Here is a 21,162-nt window from a genome sequence, read left to right on the forward strand (position 1 = left end):
AAAAAAATTCCAAAGTCCAAAATAGTGTATTTTTGGTCACTTTTTATAACAAAAAAAATTAATAAAAAGTGATCAAAAAGTCCGATCAAAACAAAAATGGTACCGCTAAAAACGTCAGATCACGGTGCAAAAAATGAGCCCTCATACGTGGAACAATAAAAAAGTTATAGGAGCCAGAATAGGACAATAGGACATTTTCCTGCATGTAGATATGATTTTTTTTCCGAAGTAATAAAAAATCAAACCTATATAAGTAGGGTATCATTTTAATCGTATGGACCTACAGAATAAAGATATGGTGTCATTTTTTATGAAAAATGTACTGCGTAGAAACAGAAGCCCCCAAAATTTACAAAATGGCGTTTTTTCTTCCATTTCGCCGTAGATTTTTGGGTAAAATGCCTGATGTCATTACAAAGTCGAATTGGTGGCGCAAAAAAATAAATAAATAAATAAATAAATAAAAAATCCATAATTTGGATTTTTAGGTGCAAAATTGAAAGCGTTATGAATTTTAAAACAAGACAAAAGTGGAAAAACGCTATGTCCTTAAGGGGTTAAATAATGGGTCATCATTATAATTTAATGGCATCTCCTTGTACAATTTTGGGAAAACGTTCTAAGGTGGGGTTCACACTGAATCAGTTCAGGTGCTAGGACAGTGCGGACATTCCCGCCCCCATAGAGGGAAAGGTTTGTGGAGCGGATTTCGCCTAAAGAAAGTCCATTGTTTTGGCAGCACAACTTCATTGGTGAAATATCCCCCACAATAATTCCATTGTGTGCAGTGGAATACTATTGCCTGTACTGGAATTTCATAACAGAATTCCACTAGAATATTACCCGTAGTGTGAACCCAGCCTAAGAGTATTTTCACATGAAAATAAACTCCGGGAAATCCACTGCAAGTTTTGTTACAATTTACTGCAATGAGTCCGATCGGCCTTTAATTGGTAGATCTGCAGACTGCTGGCAGACCCAGCGAAGGGAACGGTGGTGAAACTCGCAGCGGAGCCATCAACATGTATTCACACTCCCCTGCGGATTCAAAGTTGTGAATCCACAGTTACAAGGAGATTAAATGTACATAAGAATTGCCTTGCCGATCCGCAGTTGTGGATTTTATAACTTCATACCCGCAGCAGATCCTGTGTGTGAGAACGCGCCCTACAGCAGATTTATCCCCAATATAACAGGTGTTGTGTAATAAAGACAAGCCTTGTGCACATTGCTCTATTTGAGAAGAATACGGCTGTGCAAGAGCAGCTCCCATGAAGCATCCATGCGGATGGCGATTCAGTATTTGCCAACTTCTAAGACTCCTAACGCGACTTATTAAGGCCTTTAAGATGTAGGGTACCATAGTAGCAACTTTGTTAGGTACAAATAATCTCTTTCAGAGGAATGGGGAGGGGGCAGCACATTAATTTTTTTTATTCAATGTGCAATACAAATGACCTGTAAAAGTGTTGGAGTCATTTAAACTAAAGGCTATGGCTAACTATGGAAAAATAATTTCTAATCAAGTTTAATTACATTCTTATTGCTCTAGCCCACTTTTTTAGTTCTAAAACCCTTTAAAAAACATCTGACAGGTGTTACTGCAGCCACTCCTGTGATTATGCAAAGAGGATCACTCTGTGGCTGATGACAGGTGGTGCAAGGGACGGAGTATCGTGACATCACGGCTCCACCCCCTTGTGAGGTCACGCCCCGCCCCCTTAATGCAAGTCTATGGGAGGGGGTTTGGTGGCCTTCATGCCCCCTCCCATAGACTTGCATTGAGGGGGCGGGGCATGATGTCACGAGGGGGCGGAGCCGTGACATTGTGATACTCCGTCCCCTGCACCCCCTGTCATCAGCCACAGAGTGATCCTCGCTCTGTGCAGTTGAAAAACAGGGGTGCTCTAGGAGATAGAGCGGGGGTCCCCAGCTGCGGGATCCCTGCGATCTAACATCTTATCTCCTATCCTTTTGATAGGGGATGAGATAGCACCGGAGTACCCCTTTAAACATGTTGCCAGACATCATGACAGACAGATCAGAGGTTTTATGAACAGGTGATGGGTGGATTACAGTGGGGCAAAAAAGTAGTCAACCACCAATTGTGCAAGTTCTTCCACTTAAAAAGATGAGAGGCCTGTAATTTTCATCATAGGTATACCTCAACTATGAAAGACATAATGAGAAAAAAAAAAAAAAAAACATAAAATCTATTGTCTGTTTTTAAAGAATTTATTAGCAAATTATGGTGGAAAATAAGTATTTGGTCAATAACAAAAGTTCATCTCAATACTTTGTTATATACCCTTTGTTTGCAAAGACAGGCCAGATGTTTTCTGTAAGTCTTCACAAGGTTCTTACACACTGTGTTGCTGGTATTTTGGCCCATTCCTCCATGCAGATCTCCTCTAGAGCAGTGATGTTATGGGGTTGCCGCTGGGCAACACAAGACTCAACTCCCTCCAAAGGTTTTCTATGGGGTTGAGATCTAGAGACTGGCTAGGCCACTCCAGGACCTTGAAATGCTTCTTACAAAGCCACTCCTTCGTTCCCCGGGCGGTGTGTTTGGGATCATTGTCATGCTGAAAGACCCAGCCACGTTTCATTTTCAATGCCCTTGCTGATGGAAGGAGGTTTTCACACAAAATCTCACAATACATGGCCCCATTCATTCTTTCCTTTACACAGATCAGTCGTCCTGGTCCCTTAGTAGAAAAACAGCACCAAAGCATGATATTTCCACCCCCATGCATCACAGTAGGTTTGGTGTTCTTTGGATGCAACACAGCATTCTTTCTCCTCCAAACACGACGAGTTGAGTCTTTACCAAAAAGTTCTACTTTGGTTTCATCTGACCATATGACAGTCTCCCAATTCTCTTCTAGATCATCCAAATGCTCTGTAGCAAGAGTTTCAGACAGGCCCAGACATGTTCTGGCTTAAGCAGGAGGACACATATGAGTTCTTGCATGGAGCCCCAGATCGAGGGAGATTATCAGTGGTCTTGTATGTCTTCCATTTTCTAATAAAATTGCTCCCACAAGTGATTTCTTCACACCAAGCTGCTTGCCTATTGCATTCAGTCTTCCCAGCCTTGTGAAGGTCTACAATTTTGTTTCTGGTGTCCTTCGACAGCTCTTTCATCTTGGGAATAGTGGAGTTTGGAGTGAGACTGTTTGAGGTTGTGGACAGGTGTCTTTTATACTGAATTTCAAACAGGTGCCATTAATACAGGTAACGAGTGGAGGACAGAGGAGACTCTTAAAGAAGAAGTTACAGGTCTGTGAGAGCCAGAAATTTTGTTTGTTTGTAGGTGACCAAATACTTATCACCATAATTTGCAAATAAATTCTTTAAAAATCAGACAATGTGATTTTATAGATTTTCTTCTCATTATGTCTCTCATAGTTGAGGTATACCTATGATGAAAATTACAGGCCTCTCATCTTTTTAAGTGGGAGAACTTGCACAATTGGTGGCTGACTAAATACTTTTTTGCCCCATTGTATATATACACCACTGACTATATAATTCACCCATCACCTGATATTTACTCCCATTATTAAAATTAAGTTCATGCCCACCTGACTAAGCAGTCACATTTCCATCCATCCAGCATGCAGGCACCCTTAGGCTATGTTTACATGGCAGAATTTCTGCATGGAATTCTGCATGAATTTATAGCCAATTCACTTTGATGGAATTCCTGCAGACGAAATGTGAAAGGGACAGCAGAATTCCTTTGAAGTGTATTGGCTATAAATTCAAGCAGAATTTTCATGGAGAATTCCATGCAGAAATTCTGGCATGTGAACATAGCCTTACAAACACAGGGGTGTGGAAATTTTATAAAAAACTACTTGTCCACGGGACTAAAATGGAGCAAAATCTACTTGTCCCTCATGACGAAACACTTGTCCGGGCCAATTTTCGCTTTTACGCTCTGATTTTTTCCTCCTCGCCCTATAATAGCCATAACTACCTACTATAAGGATACCTTTTAATTTTTCAATAGCATTCTCTGAACCAAAAAATATATATATATATATTTTAAGGGAAGTGAAATTGAAATAGCAAAAGATAATTTTGCAGATTTGTTGCTTTTTCTTTTCTGCGCCATTTACCTTGTGGTTGAGGTAACATGTTAGTTTTATACTTTAGGCCTCCTGATTACAGCGATACCAGATTTGTATCGTTTACGTCATGTTTTACTAATTCTGAACTTTTTCAAATTTTTTTAATTGCCATTTTTTAACCCCTGTAGCTTTATTTTTTTCCCGCATACCAGGCTGTATGAGGGCTAATTTTTTGAGCCATAATCTGTTTTTTGTATTGGTACCATTTTGGTATTGATCTGACTTTTTAATCGCTTTTTAACTTTTTTTTCTGGGATATTATAAAAATTGCAAATCTGTGGTTTGGTATTTTTTTACATTTACCGTACGGGACACATAATGTTATATTTTAATAGGTTGTACAATTACGTGCGAAGCGATACCAAATATGTTTATTTTTATTAAGTTTGCATGTTTTTATTACGCTTATAGGAGGAATCATTAGATTTCTCAGACAGATGAATAGATTCTATTGAACTCTATTAATCTGTGTGCTCTGTGATCCATTGATAGAGCTTGGATGGACTAGGCTCTATCAATGAAAGAGCGGGACAGCAGGGAACAGAGGTAAGCCCTCTGGCTACCTCCATAGTGGATCGCCCCCCTGCGATCGCGCTGCGGGGGGGGGGGGGGGGGGGGCGATCCACCCCACTAGCCCACCAGGGAGCATTCACATGTCCCTTTAGACGCCGCTGTCAGCTTTGACAGCGGCGATCTAAAGGGTTAATAGCCAGCTGCGGGGGCTGCAGAGTATGGAGCGGGCAGGAATTCCGATCCCGCTCCATACTCCCCTGTGAGCACCGCAAGCAGTCTCCCCGTGCAGACGCGCCTCCTCCCCTCAGCTCTCCGAAGCTACAGCTTGGGGGGAGTGAAGGCAGAGGACGCAGGTCTGCACGGGGAGCAACAAGCCACGCCCCTCATCTCCCCCCGCACGTCTGCAAAGCAAGAAGCCACGCCCCCTCATCTCCCCCCGCACGTCTGCAAAGCAAGAAGCCACGCCCCCTCATCTCCCCCCCGCACGTCTGCAGAGCAGGGGAGAGAAGACATACACAGCTTCTCATCTCCCCTGCTCTGCTTCGGAGGACACAGGATGCAGAGTATGGAGCGGGCAGGAGTCGGGAGCCCGCTCCATACAGACTGCAGATCGCCACCACACTTGTCAGGTCCGGCCCTGCTTGCCCGAAGCCAGGCTAAGGGCCGGACAAATTCACCTGCCCGGCGCCCAAAACTGCTAGTCCCGGGCGTTGGGCGATAGGAATTCCACATCCCTGAAACAGTCGCAGCATTTCTGACCTGTGTGCAGGCACCCTTACAAACAGTATGAGTATGTGAGTATGAGTAAGGCCGGTATATCCGGTTGAAATATGTCACTTTGGTGATTAAATAAAATAGCTCTTTTTGCACAAGGACCTGCGCTGGACCCTCTATTTATTTGCTGTATTACGTTGGTGCTGGTTCACACTGGTCCGGGCGCATCATTCTGGCATATGGGGTGAGCTGAAGTTTGTAAGGATGAAACTTACAGTCACAGTATTTCTGTCCTCTGTGCTGGCACAAGTTGGAGAATGCCTCCATTGCTCAGAAAAACACATTTTATTTAGATTAACACAGATTACAAAGGAATGGTGCAATGGATTTTCATCAGGTAAAACACAGGATAGTGGAGGTGATGCTGCCGTCAGATTCCCTTCTCCCTATTTTCCTTCTCATTGACATCAATGGGTAGCAAAATCAGCTACAGAAAAATGAAGCAGCAAATACTGCTTTAGGGTCTATTCACACGTACAGTATTCTGCGCAAATTTGATGCGCAGGATTTCAAGCTGTGTTCAGTCATTCAGTTTACATTGACATCTGCAGTAGAAAATTCTGCGCAGAATATTGTACGTGTGAATAGACTATTAGGGTAGTGCTGGGCGGTATACCACTTCATACCGAATACCGAAATTTTGTTCCCTCACGATATGAATTTTTCCCATACCGCAATGCTGGTTGGGCCCCTCCCCCTCGAATGACTTAATTATCAGCCGCAGCGCACTGTCCCCACATCGGGGAACCAATCATATGTGACCCGCGAGCGCTGTTCTGTTTCTCTTCCCACCCCACCCCCCCTGGTTTATCAGCCCAGCGCTGCGCTGTCCCCCACATCGGGGAACTAATCATATGTCACCTCGTCCTCCTGCGAGTTGCGAGCCGCCGGCGCTGGAAATCTGTACTGTACTACATATTCCTTGTGCCCGTGCTGCAAAAATAAACAAAATAAACTTTAACTCACCTTTCTACGATCCCACGTCGTCGCTCCGGTAACGGCCTCACGCTGGGGATGGGAACGTCACAGAGCTGTTAGCCTATCACCGGCCGCAGCGATGTCCCCCCTCGGTCGGTGATAGGCTAAGCGCACTGTCATGTAAGGAGCCGGCCGGCTCCTTACATGACAGTGCGCTCAGCCTATCACCGACCGAGGCGGGGCATCGCTGCGGCCGGTGATAGGCTGATGGATCTGTGATGTTCCCATCCCCAGCGTGAGGAAGGTGAGTTAAAGTTTATTTTTGCAGCCCGGGCACAAGGAATATGTAGTACAGTACAGATTTCCAGCGCCGGCAGCCCGCAACTCACAGGAGGACTAGGTGACATATGATTAGTTTCCCCTATGTTGGGGACAGCGCAGCGCTGGGCTGATAAACCAGGGGGGGGGGGGGGGTTAGAGAAGCAGCGCCCATGCGTCACATGATTTGGGGGGGTGGAAAATACTGTTAAATACCGTGGAAATTCCATAACAAAAATACCGTGATACACATTTTTGGTCATACCACCCAGCTCTACATTAGGGTACTTCACACGAGGGGACCCACAGCGTATTTTACGCTGCAGATCCGCCGATGAAAGGACCCCTGCATAGTGGCTTTACACGTGCCTGCTCGGAGCGGCAATACGCCGCTATGAGCAGACACGATGCGATGTGCGAGTTGCAGCGCGCATGCGCAGTATACCGAAGCATCGCGGAAGCTCTCAGCCTAGGTCATGGAGCTGGGGGAGCGGCCAAGATGTGTGCGAGTACACAGCGCATCCGTGACAACTCGCACATCGCAGTGTCTCTGCTTGTAGCGGCGTATTGCTGCTCGGAGCAGGCACATCTAAAGGCACCATATAGCAGTCCTTCAGCAGCAGATCTGCAGCATAAAATACGCTGTGGATCCGCTCATCTGAACGTACCCTTCTGGTACGTTCATACAAGTAGCTCCACAGCGTATTTTACGCTGCGGATCCACCGCTGAAGGACTGCTATATGGTGCCTTTAGATGTGCCTGCTCGGAGCAGCAATACGCCACTACGAGTAGACACACTGAAGCGATGTGTGAGTCACCGTGCATTCGCGGTGTACTCGCACACATCCCAGCCGCTCCCCCTGCTCCATGACCTAGGCTGAGAGCTGCTGCAATGTGCGAGTATACTGCGAATGCGAATACATCGCAGTGCGTCTGCTCGTAGATGCGTATTGCCGCTCCGAGCAGGCACATGTAAAGGCACCACGTAGCAGTCCTTCAGCGGCAGATCTGCAGCATAAAATACGCTGTGGATCCGCTCATCTGAATGTACACTTAGGTTGTATTCACACATGCGTATTTTCTGCTGCAGCTTTGAGTCAGATTTTTATGCCCATTGAAGTCATATGAAGCAAAATCTGCAGCAGCAGATCTGCAGCAAAAATATGCACATGTGAATGTGTCCTTAGGGTACGTTCACACGGGCAGATCCACAGCGTATTTTACGCCACTGAAGGACCGCTACATGCTGCCTTTAGATGTGTCTGCTCGGAGAGGCAATACGCCGCTACGAGCAGACACATTGAAGTGATGTGTGAGTCGCCACGCATGCGCGGTGTACTCTCACACATCGCGGCCGCTCCCCCTGCTCCATGAGCTAGGTCGAGAGCGGCCATGATGTGCGAGTACACTGCGCATGCGTGGTGACTCGCATATCGCAGTGTCTGCTCCTAGCGGCGTTTTGCCGCTCCGAGCAGGCCCATCTAAAGGCACCATGTAGCGGTCTATCAGTGGCAGATCAGCAATGTAAAATATGCTGTGGACCCACCCGTGTGAACGTACCCTTTGGCTAGGTTCTCACTACGGAATTTCTGGGCAGAATTTCTGCCGGAGATTAAGCCAGCGGCACTAAGACCGCATGGACTGCATTGCCATCCCCATAGACGGCAATGCATTTCTGGGTGGATCTTTTGGGAGATCTGCTCAGAAATGCATTGACATCTATGGGGACGGCAATGCAGCAATGCAGTCCGCGCGGTCCTAGTGCCGCCGTCTTGATCTCCGGCAGAAATTCTGCCCAGAAATTCCACAGTGTGAACCTAGCCTTTCTGCTGCAGATCTGATTCAGCAGATTTAACTGCCCATTAAAGTCAATGGGCAGCAAAATCTGTAGAAGCAAATCTGCAGCAAAAATATGCACGTGTGAACGCACCCTAAAAGCACATTCACATGAGCGGATTTTGCTCCATATTTTAGTGCGGATTTTCAGCTGCTTATTTTCTACAGCTTTAAAAAGCAGCAGTTCAGCTAAGGAAAATCCGCTGTGGTGTAAGTCTTTTTATTTTACTATTGTCTCTGACCTTTCCCAGCATTCCATGCAGCCAGAGACAAAACATCATAAGTCACATGGCTCCAGGGGAGTGGCTATTCTGAAGTATGACATATTGGCCCTGATTTACTATTGTAAACCTGACATGTTTTGTCGAGATGTGTGCCAGAAATAAAAAACCCAACCAACTCTCCATTTTACTGAGAAAACCTGAAAAAAGGGGCGTGTCTGTCAGGGGAAGGGGGCATGGTCACAGAAAAGGGGCGTGTTCCCGACATTTCACAAAAACACAACATCTTTACTAAGGTTTCTACATAAAATGTGGTGGATTTGAGCTGAGGAAAACCAGACAGATGAGAGCATGTGTAAAAAAAGCAAAGTGTAGGGAAAGTGGAAAATGTAGGGAAACCTTAGTAAATACCATGGAAAATAAATTGTAGGGAATTAAAACCCACAAAGAAACCTACACAACACTTAGTAAATCCGGACCACTGTCTCTGGCCCCATGGAATGCTGGGAAAAGTCAGAGACAATAGGAACATAAGACAAATAGAACACAGAAGGAATAGAAGCGGATATACCTTAGGATCATAGGCTCGATGGATGAAAAAAAAAAAACTTGGAATACCCCAATAAAAGATGTCAAGTCACCAGGGTGGCTCTCCATTGGATTGGCTTGGAGGTCGCACCCATAGGCCAGAAATATGTCCATAATTTGGACGTGTTACACACAAGAAGCCACCAGGATGTCATCAGTATTATTCCAGTACAATATTCCATCCGTATATTATGCAGTAAATACTGATGATGGGCCTTGTCTAGGCAGGATATGTAAAACAGGTGGACCCCAGCAATGTTACAAGGAGTGTTCCTAAATTCCCACAACTGTTTTAGATGCGGTGATCAGCACTGATCACTGCTGTTGAAAGGGTATGTTGGGAGTTGTAGTCTACAACAGCTGGAGAGCCACAGGTTGGGGATCGCTGCTGAGAGCTGTAGTCTACAATAGCAGGATAGCCTCAGATTTGGGATAAACACTGCCTTCAGGGTATGCTGGGCCTTGTAGTCTATAACAGATGGAGGGCCACAGGCTGGACATGAGAGCGGCTGGGAGGTGTAGTCTACAACAGCAGGATAGCCTCAGATTGGGGATCAGCCCTAACCTCAGTGCATACTGGGAATTGTAGTCTAGAACACCTGGAAGGCCACAGGTTAGGGATTCACACTGCAGATGAGACAACATACGCGCCATCAAGGCTTCCTATGGAATGATCACCGGTGTGTACGAGACTGAGCACTGACCATGCGCAATCAGTCATAGATCACATACCGCAGCACAGCTCACACCGGCCAATACCGCTCCGGTAACGGATTTCCTGCCTCACCTCATTGTTCAGATTGAGCACAGGAGCCGCAGCGGTCATGTCGCCGAGGACTCGCTATCACTGTCACACGGGAAACAGCAGCAGACTCCCCACACGATGGGTCCTCAATCCTGGGTGCTAAAGGACCTGTGATGACATCATGATCACGTGCCAGTCACATGGGTGGGAGGAGTGAGGCTGGTGCAGGTTGTGTGAGTGGTCCACACCATAGAAAGTAGCGCGGGTGTGTTTCCGGAGTAATGCTCCATAGTCATTACTGTAAAGAAAACCACTGAAAACATCTAGCGGCACAGTCTCCAGCCTGACTCCTCCCACGCCTGTGATCACATGATCGTGACTTTAGGAAGGTCCTTCAACACACTGAGATCGTTACTTCCTTCCTCATAGGGACACACGTGTCTTCCTGTATCACTTTAACAACACTGCGCACATGGCTACGGAAGCCGGAGTGGGATATAAAAGCTTCTCATTGCGTTGTAGATTATGTGATTTCATACAAGAAAAGTGACAGCAGGATGATGATCTGATAGTTAACCCCTTCATGACCAACATACATTTTTCCCACTGTGGGACAAGTTGTACTTTTCACTTGTACTTTGCACTTTATTTTATCATATATTGTATTACGGAGCCCCAAAAATATATATATGGGAGGCAAAATTGAAAAATAATATGGAATTTTGTGGGGTAATTTTTTTCAGAGTTTACAATACAATAGCAAAACTGATATGCAAACTCTACAAAATCTATGGGTTAGTACGATTACAATGATACCAAACTTTGTTTTGTTTAAAGTACCTATCATCAAAAATTTTTTTTTTGATATGTTAGAGCTGATATAGATCAGCTTTGTAATTAGATTTAATAATTTAAAAAAATGCTTCCTTTTATGTGTATTTTCATTTTGAAAATGTGGCCACTAGGGGTCCCCTTGGAGTCCTTGGCCGCAAGCTTTTTCATTGATTTTGGACTCACGCCGGTCTGAGTCCGAAATCGCAGTGCTGGCTGAGCACGTGACCAGCTCAGTGCAGCTCCCCGCCTGTCAATCAGACAGGCGGGAGCACTGTGCTCACATGCTGGGCACTGAACACCGAGGATATGCAGTGCTCTGAACACTGAGGACAAGCAGGCATCTGGGCAGTGAGGACAAGCTGCACTCCGTACACTGAGGACAAGTGGCGCGCCATACACTGAGGACAAGCAGGCATCTGGGCAGTGAGGACAAGCAGGCATCTTTTCACTGTGGACAAGCAGGTGCTATTTCCTCCTCCACGAAGTGAGGGCGGAAGCAATCCCCCCCAGCAGGCTTCAGTGATGTGGAGCCTGCTGGAGCACGCCCACATCCCCCTGCCAGGTGCACACACTAAGTGAGCAAGAAGATAGGTGAGTTAGAGAGCTTTTTAAAGGTGTTCTCCACTGCCCTGACATCACGAGGGGGCGGCTTTGAACACGGAAGCCCGCACACAGCGTTCGGAGTAATAAACTTCCGGACGCTGTGAGTGGAGCTCCGGAAGGCAGGGCAGTGGAGAACCCCTTTAAAGCTCTTTAAAAAAAATGTAATGGCAGGGAAGGTGTTAGGAATTTTATAGTTCAGACAATTAAACATATGAAGATACCAAATATGTTTATTTATTTTTTTACAGTGTTTTATTTGAAAAATGGGGGGGGGGGGTATATTTTTTAAAACATCATTTTTTACACATTTTTAATCCCCCCTCCCCTCCCAGTATGCATTTCGTAAGCCATCAGTAGATTTAAGTGTACGGTACATTATCAGGCATCAGCCAAACCTCCGTCACACCTCAGACAAACCTCCCTCAGCTCTCAGCCAAACCTCCGTCATGCCTCAGATAAACCTGGGTCAAACCTCAGACAAACCTCCATCACACCTCAGACAAACCTCACTTAGCTGTCAGCCAAACCTCCGTCATGCCTCAGACGTCAGCCGGACAGCTGTTAAAATTTTCCAGCCTCCCTACGCTGACTGCGTAGCGGAGGAAAGCAGAGCTTGCGCACTGAGCGGTATGGACAACTGCGCACGTGCAGGGCTACGCTAGAGCTACACTCTTAGCTAAGGCTGCCTATTTTAGCCCTAAGCTGTCAGCGGAGTGCTGCGCATGTGCTCTCAGTTTTCTACGAAATAAGGAAACCTTTACATCAACGGCTGTTCAGCTGACATCTGAGGCATGACGGTGGTTTGTCTGAGGTGTGAAAGGTTTGTCTGAGGTATGACCGAGGTTTGTCTGATGGCTGAGGGAGGTTTGTCTGAGGTGTGACGGAGGTTTGTCTGACGCCTGATGATGTCCTAATATGGACACTGTATAAATGGTTAAATACTGCAGTCAATAGTGATTGCTGCATTTGAATGGACACTTTTAGAATCAAAAACTTTTTATATGTTGTACATCTTGGTAAAACAGTAACCTTTCTAGTATACTCCAGAAAAAAATGTTATCTCCTTTTTATAAAAATCTTGGCTGGTAAAAGAAAGACCACTGGGGTCCCCATAATATCCAAAACATAATCCTGTCTGGCTGAAGCATTATCTTTCTCCAAGCTAAAGCACAGGCAGGACAAAGTCCAGTAAGTGGGGGTGGGACTAGCACTCCTTTGTGCTCACTCCTGTCCTATCACACTGCAGCGTGAAGACAGAAAGGAGGGAATTACAGAGCAGCCTACAGTTATTGGATGAAAAGACCCAACAGAACAGACTTAGGGAGGATGTGAATGCATGGTGAGTGCGGGCGGGCTCAGTGCTTGCCTCAAACATGCACCTTCCAAAGCAAAATGAGTGAGCAGCAGAACAGAGGGATATGTGAGCCAAATACAGGAGCTAGACACATAAAAAAGACATGTAAAGAATCTTCATGACCTAGTGAGCAACATTTTTCTGTCTTATGACAGGTACACTTTAACCTTAAGTTAACCTTAACTTAAGGACTCAGGGTGGACCTGTACACCCAGAGCCCGCTCCCGGTGTTTAAAATGGGGTCACGCCGTGACCCCGCATCACACCGGGTCAGTCCCGGCTGCTAATCATAGCCGGGACCCTGGGCTAACAGCGCGCGGCATCGATCGTTGTGCCGCGCGCTGTTAACCCTTCAGACGCGGCGATCAATGTTGACCGCCGTGTCTGAAAGTGAAACTAAACGCTTCCCGGCAGCTCAGTCGGGCTGATCGGGACATCGCGATAAAATCGCGATGTTCCGATCAGCTGGGACGCAGGCTTGAGCAATCGAGCCCCTATCTCGCTGATCCGTGCAGAGCTATGGCTCTGCAGGGATCAGCATAGGAGATCAGTGTGTGAGAGCACATGCGCAGCACTCCGCTGACAGCTTAGGGCTAAAATAGGCAGCCTTAGGAGTGTAGCTCTAGCGTAGCCCTGTACGTGCGCAGTTGTCCATACCGCTCAGTGCGCAAGCTCTGCTTTCCTCCGCTACGCAGTTAGCGTAGGGAGGCTGGAAAATTTTAACAGCTCTCTTTTTTATGTCGGGGCCATCGCATTAAGTGCTATCCGGCAGCGCAAAATGCTTAAGCTGCTGCCGGATAGCAGCTTAATGTTCCCCGTGTGGTGCAGTAAGTATTACTTACGATGCTCCGGGGTGCCCTCCCGGTCCAGCTATTGGTTTGGTTGTGTGTGAACAGTTTTATGTTCCCTGGTCAGGGAATAGTTAATAGCCTTTTGCTTGCTAGCCAATTGCTCCTAGGGTGTGTCTATTTAAAGTCAGCCCCGTCTAGCCTCTGGACTGGTGATTGACTTCGTTATATCCTGACTTGCTAAGATGCTGGACATGCTGCATGGAGCTCTTGGTGAAACACTCTTTGTTTGAGCTTTTAATCTACTATCTCTGTTTTAGCATGCGCCTTGTATTTTATGGTTTTAGCCAATTGTATGTGGCATGCTCTTAGTAGATTTTAAGCTGTGTTTGTATAGTCTGTTTTAGGATGTGTATATTCTTTCTGCTATGTGTCTGTTTACACTGTGTTTTCTCTTGTATCCGGTTATATGAAGTTTTGTGTTTTATATTTCTGTTTTCCTACTGGGTCAGCTTCTGACCACACTGGGGAGTGTGCCGCTGGCCAGTAGCCTATTTGGATTTATTATTAATGGCTACTTCGTTAGTGGTGTGAAGTGTCCAGTTTGTGTGTCCGGTGTGAACAGTGTCCTATGTTAGATCCCTGTTACCGCTCCATGGGGACTCCGTGTCTACTAGAAGTGTTTGGAGGGATTGCTTTTCCTGTCTTGTGTTCAGTGTGAACAGTGTTCTATAAATATATCCTGTCCATGGGGACTCCGTGTCTACTGGAGGTTTTATGTGGAATATTCCTGTTTAGCGATAGATCCCATTTACCTGTGCATAGGGACTCAGAGGGTATTGTTATTCCTGTGTCTACCGGAAGTTTTTCTAGGGGATTAAGCTTATTCCTGTTTTATTCTTGAGTATGTTCAGACTTATCCATTTTCCTGTCTGGTGTTTTGAACTCTATATGTTTATTAGTTCCTTATTAAGATCTTTGGAGTTCTGTTCATGACTGCTTATCTATAGTGTCCTCTGTTCACGACAACTGAGTCCTCTGTTCATGTCCGCTGATATAGTGTATTCTGTACTAACTCTTTGATCTGTGTCCTCTGATCTTTATACTATAGAGTTCTATGTTCCTGTTATGTTTCTGGTTTGTGACCAACTATTTATTAGTTTGTGTTTTTATTAGGCCCCTGCACTTTAGTTCAGGGAGGGACCGGCACCCAGTTGTCGATCGACCAGTTAGGGTGGATGGGCAAGTAGGCAGGGAGAGCGGTTTTAGGGTCAGTTTAGGGCTCACTCTCCCTGTCCCCTGGTCGGTCCCAATACCATTTTGTTCCTTTTAAAGTCTTAAGTGCCTAGATATTGTGAAAGTCCAGGCAAAAGTACAGACCTGCAGGTGTTGTAGACAAATTCTGTTTTAAACGTATTGGAGCGTATTGTACTCCCCTCATATATGCACTAAGTATATTAGGCAAAGAAGTGCCAGGATGTGCACAGAGGAGTGGCAGAGGCCTAAATTCATCAGGCAGAGGTCGCAGCAGACTAGGGGCGAGTGGCAGCAGGAGTCGCAGCGAGGCCTGAGCTCCCGGGATCAGCTAGCGGTCATGTCTTGACCACCAACCTATCTGCCGTCATCGATTGGTTAACATGGTCATCCACTTCATCACAAGTGACATCTGACACCCCCAGTCAACAATTGGTGGGTTCCTCAGACACAATCCTCAGTTGACATGGCCCAGGATCAGTTACTGTCCTCCCATTGTCTCTGTCCTATGCCGTTCCCTCCCCCACAGAAATATCTTATGCTGTGGGTTCAGCTCCACTATTTAGTGAGGATGATCTAGAGAACAGTCAGCAGCTACTGCCTAGCCAAGAAGTGGAGGAGACATCCGCCGCTTCCTCCACTAGGCGGGAAAGTAGTGATGGGGAGAGTAGTGTGGGAGGTGGTGGTGTGACCTTTCAGGCTCCTGAATCAGACACTGTTGAGGAACCTGGGGAGGGTAACAGTGACGTTGTTACGCCTAGCGCTCCGGGTCCCCGCTCCTCCCCGGAGCGCTCACGGCGCCTTTCTCCCTGCAGCTCCCCGGTCAGCGCTGACCGGGAGCGCTGCCCTGTCATGGCCGTTGGGGATGCGATTCGCACAGCGGGACGCGCCCGCTCGCGAATCGCATCCCAGGTCACTTACCCGTTCCCGTCTCCTGCGGTCATGTGCTGGCGCGCGCGGCTCCGCTCTCTAGGGCGCGCGCGCGCCAGCTCCCTGAGACTTAAAGGGCCAGTGCACCAATGATTGGTGCCTGGCCCAATTAGCTTAATTGGTTCCCATCTGTTTCCTGGCTATATCTAGTCTCCTCCCTTGCACTTCCTTGCCGGATCTTGTTGCCCTAGAGCCTAGTGAAAGCGTTTTTGTGTGTTTATACCCTGTGTACCAGAACTTTGCTATCTCCCCTGACTACGAACCTTGCCGCCTGCCCCCGACCTTCTGCTACGTCCGACTTTGCTTCTGCCTACTCCCTTGTACCTCGCCTATCTTCAGCAGCCAGAGAGGTGAGCCGTTGCTAGTGGATACGACCTGGTCACTACCGCCGCAGCAAGACCATCCCGCTTTGCGGCGGGCTCTGGTGAAAACCAGTAGTGGCTTAGAACCGGTCCACTAGCACGGTCCACGCCAATCCCTCTCTGGCACAGAGGGTCCACTACCTGCCAGCCGGCATCGTGACAGTAGATCCGGCCATGGATCCCGCTGAAGTTCCTCTGCCTGTTGTCGCCGACCTCCCCACACTGGTCGCCCAGCAAGCCCGACAGATTGCCCAACAAGATCACCAGCTGTCGTACTTGACCACCATGACTCAGCAACTCCAGTCGCAGCTACAGCAGATTCAGTCTCAGCTACAGCAGCAGCAACCATCTCCTCCGCCAGCTCCTGCACCTCTTCCGCAGCGAGTGGCCACTCCTAGCCTCCGCCTGTCTTTGCCGGACAAATTTAATGGGGACTCTAAGTTTTGCCGTGGCTTTCTTTCCCAATGTTCCCTGCATCTGGAGATGATGTCGGATCAGTTTCCTACTGAAAGGTCTAAGGTGGCTTTCGTAGTCAGCCTTCTGTCTGGAAAAGCCCTGTCATGGGCCACACCGCTCTGGGACCGTGATGACCCCGTCACTGCCTCTGTACACTCCTTCTTCTCGGAAATTCGAAGTGTCTTTGAGGAACCTGCCCGAGCCTCTTCTGCTGAGACTGCCCTGCTGAACCTGGTCCAGGGTAATTCCTCCGTTGGCGAGTACGCCATACAATTCCGTACTCTTGCTTCTGAACTTTCCTGGAATAATGAGGCTCTCTGCGCGACCTTTAAAAAAGGCCTATCCAGCAACATTAAAGATGTTCTGGCCGCACGAGAGACTCCTGCTAGCCTGCATGAACTCATTCATCTAGCCACTCGCATTGACATGCGTTTTTCTGAGAGGCATCAAGAGCTCCGCCAGGAAAAAGACTTAGATCTCTGGCCACCTCTCCCACAGTCTCCACTGCAATCTGCGCCTAGGCCTCCCGCCGAGGAGGCCATGCAAGTGGATCGGTCTCGCCTGACCCTGGAAGAGAGGAATCGCCGTAAGGAAGAGAATCTTTGTTTGTACTGTGCCAGTACTGAACATTTTCTGGTGGATTGCCCAATCCGTCCTCCACGTCTGGGAAACGCACGCTCACACTCAGCTCTCGTGGGTGTGGCGTCTCTTGATGCCAAGTCGGCTTCTCCACGTCTCACGGTACCTGTTCGGATTTCCACTTCAGCCAGCTCTCCCCTCTCAGCCGTGGCCTGTCTGGACTCTGGAGCTTCTGGGAATTTTATTCGGGAGTCCTTTGTGAATAAATTCCATATTCCGGTGACCCGTCTTGTCAAGCCACTCCGCATCTCCGCGGTCAACGGAGCCAGGTTGGACTGTACCATACGTTTCCGCACGGAGCCCCTTCTTATGAGCATCGGATCTCATCACGAGAGGATTCAACTTTTGGTCCTCCCCAATTGCACCTCGGAAATTCTCCTTGGACTTCCCTGGCTTCAACTTCATTCCCCAACCCTGGATTGGTCCACTGGGGAGATCAAGAGTTGGGGGTCCTCTTGTGCCAAGAACTGTCTAAAACCGGTTCCCAGTAACCCTTGCCGTAACTCTGTGGTTCCTCCTGTATCCGGTCCCCCTAAGGTCATTAAGGACTCTGCCTGCCACAGGAAATGCCCCTCCCCCCCTCCCAGGCAAGCTTCTGTGTCCCCTCATGGCCCTCGTCCTGGTGTCACACTGCCCCGTGCCAGGTCTCGCCCTCTGCCCTCTCTCCCCATTCCTACTCCTGCGGTTCTGCCTGCCGTTGAGGAATCCCTCCTTCCTTTCCCGGTGTCCTCATCCCAGGGGAGGCAGTTACCCGATAAAGAGAAGGGGAGACCTAAGGGGGGGGGTACTGTTACGCCTAGCGCTCCGGGTCCCCGCTCCTCCCCGGAGCGCTCACGGCGCCTTTCTCCCTGCAGCTCCCCGGTCAGCGCTGACCGGGAGCGCTGCCCTGTCATGGCCGTTGGGGATGCGATTCGCACAGCGGGACGCGCCCGCTCGCGAATCGCATCCCAGGTCACTTACCCGTTCCCGTCTCCTGCGGTCATGTGCTGGCGCGCGCGGCTCCGCTCTCTAGGGCGCGCGCGCGCCAGCTCCCTGAGACTTAAAGGGCCAGTGCACCAATGATTGGTGCCTGGCCCAATTAGCTTAATTGGTTCCCATCTGTTTCCTGGCTATATCTAGTCTCCTCCCTTGCACTTCCTTGCCGGATCTTGTTGCCCTAGAGCCTAGTGAAAGCGTTTTTGTGTGTTTATACCCTGTGTACCAGAACTTTGCTATCTCCCCTGACTACGAACCTTGCCGCCTGCCCCCGACCTTCTGCTACGTCCGACTTTGCTTCTGCCTACTCCCTTGTACCTCGCCTATCTTCAGCAGCCAGAGAGGTGAGCCGTTGCTAGTGGATACGACCTGGTCACTACCGCCGCAGCAAGACCATCCCGCTTTGCGGCGGGCTCTGGTGAAAACCAGTAGTGGCTTAGAACCGGTCCACTAGCACGGTCCACGCCAATCCCTCTCTGGCACAGAGGGTCCACTACCTGCCAGCCGGCATCGTGACAGACGTGTAGCCTCAACTCGATGATGATGAAGCCGATCGCATTTGGGAGCCGGTTGCAGAAGGGGCTTCATCATCATCAGGAGAAGAGGGTTGCAGGTTGCCCGTGAGGCAGCAGCTGAGCCAGCAAGATGGTAGACCACCTGCTTCGCAGCAGCCTACCTTCCCAGGAGGTAGTGGAACAGGGGTTCCTGGAATCGGTGGCAGTAGCAATTAATCAGTGCGGAATGTTGGTGGGATAATCAGCTACTCGGCGGTGTGGCAGTTTTTAATCAAGCATCCGGAGGATGTTAACCTGGCCACATGCAAGGTATGTCGGCAGAAGGTGAAGCGTGGCCAGGATCCCAATTTTGACACCACGGCCCTGCGTCAACATATGAAGTGTCACCATAAAGCGGCCTGGGAGAACTGTGGCTCTGCTCCATGGTTCAGCCAGCCAAAGCTCCACCACCTCAGCCGAAGGGAGCTGTGTGTCATACCTATCTTCTGTCGCTCCAGATGCTCATGCTTGTTACACCTGCGCTCCAGCTGGACACGCTGTCCGTGAGCGCTCTCTGCTTATGTCCCCGCTGCCGGTGGGGCTGAGAATCGCATCATGGGACACGCCCGCATGCAAATCCCAGCCTCTCACTCACCTCCCTCATCTTCCACCTTTCCGTGTCCTCGCAGTTCCGGCGCACGTGCCCCCGCCTCCTAGGGTGCGCATGTTCCGGAGCTCTTACTCTTAAAGGGCCAGTGCTCATTTAATCAAGTGTCTTCACCTGCACCCAGTCCTTAAATATCAGCTCCTTCCTTGGTTCTCTGCCTGATCTTTGGTTAACTTGTGCCATAGTGAAAGTCTGTGTCCCTGTTACCATGTACCTGTTCCTTGCTACCTTATCTCCCCTGCACCTGTGTTACCTTTTCTGACCTACTGCCATCTTGCCACATTTTGCCAGTCTCCTTCTGTGCCACGCCACCTCCCAGCTACCTGTGTGGACGAGTCATGCCAGGGGTAGCGACCTGGTGCCGCCTGCCACAGCAAGACCATCCCGCTTTGTGGCGGGCTCTGGTGAAAACCAGTGGCACATTGGATTCCGCTCCCTGGCACTGCTCAAGTCATCATCCACACAGGCCCAGAGGATCCACCACCTGCCGTGACCCTTTACACTGCTTCTCCTACTTCGAGTCATTCCGCCAGCAATCCATTGGCGAAGCCATGTCCAAGAGACAACAATATGCGCCCACTCATCCAACGGCGCAGAAGCTGAATATGCTCCTGTCCAAGTTGCCTGTACTGCAGTCCCTCCCTTTTCAAGTGGTGGACTCTTCACTTTTCAGAGAACTGATGGCTTGTGCTAAGCCGAATTGGAGAGTCCCAAGCTGTCATTTCTTTGCATAGAAGGCAGTACCAGCCCTGCACAATTTTTAGGAACAGAAGGTGGGCCAGTCCTTGAGCCTGTCCGTGTGTACCAAAGTGTACAGCAGCACCGACATGTAGAGCTGTAACTACGGTCAGGGACAATACATGTCCTTCACGGCCCACTGGGTAAATGTGGTTTCTGCACAGCCACAACAGCAACTTGAACAGGTCACGCCGCTTCCGCCTCCACACTCTCAGACCATTGGTCCTGTGACAGTGTTTGACTCTGTCTTCTTATCCTCCACCATGCCCTCAGCCTCCACTGCACGGAAAAGTCTCAGTGCCCTTCCAGCACACCATGTGTGTAGGGCACGGCAGTGTCACGCTGTTCTTCACATGGTTTGCCTTTGTGAACGAAGTTACACAAGGGAGAAACTGCTAAAAGTAATTCATTAAGAAATTGAATCATGGCTTACTCCATGAATACTGGAAATGGGAACCATGGCGACCGATAACGGGAAGAACATCTTGTCTGCGCTGCGACAAGGAGGCCTGAGCCATTTGGCCTGCATGACACACGTGTTCAGTCTGGTTGTCAAGTGGTTCCTGAAGTATTCCCCCATCTGCAAGACATCTCAACAATGGGAAGGAAACTTTGCATGCACTTCAGCCACTCGTACACCGCAAAGCACACCCTCCTTGAGCTGTAGCGTCAAAACGATATCCGCCAACATCTGATTTGCAACGTTTCCACTCATTGGAATTTCACCCTCCATATGTTGGACCGACTGTAAGAACACGGAAAGGCCTTCACCGATTTCATGATGATCCAAGCGGATAGGGGGACTCCCCTGTGTAACTTCAATGTCAACCAATGTCGGCTCATACGTCACACCTGCTGTCTGCTCAGGAAGCCACATTATTTTCCAGTCGGCGGGATGAACAACGTCATTCATTTACTACAAAACGTGTTGGAAATGATGGCTGGTCAGGGCACTGGAGACGTGGCGCCTACATCTCATGGCCACATGAGCCCTGTGGGGGCTGAACTGAAGGAG

At 48.6% G+C, this 21,162-nt stretch overlaps 1 protein-coding gene across 1 annotated transcript in view; it reads right to left on the reverse strand.

Moving 5' to 3' along the window:
- SRFBP1 (serum response factor binding protein 1) overlaps positions 1 to 10,564 on the reverse strand; it is a 111,136-nt gene extending 100,572 nt beyond the window's left edge. The window contains exon 1 of the mRNA XM_056537353.1: positions 10,096 to 10,564. Within this exon, the coding sequence (XP_056393328.1) occupies positions 10,096 to 10,134 (39 nt within the window). The 5' untranslated portion in view covers positions 10,135 to 10,564. The remainder of the gene's footprint in view (positions 1 to 10,095) is intronic.
- Between the last annotated feature and the right edge of the window lie 10,598 nt (positions 10,565 to 21,162).

The sequence above is a fragment of the Hyla sarda genome, chromosome 1 (assembly GCF_029499605.1).
Source record: "Hyla sarda isolate aHylSar1 chromosome 1, aHylSar1.hap1, whole genome shotgun sequence".
NCBI classification, from domain to species: Eukaryota; Metazoa; Chordata; class Amphibia; order Anura; family Hylidae; genus Hyla; species Hyla sarda.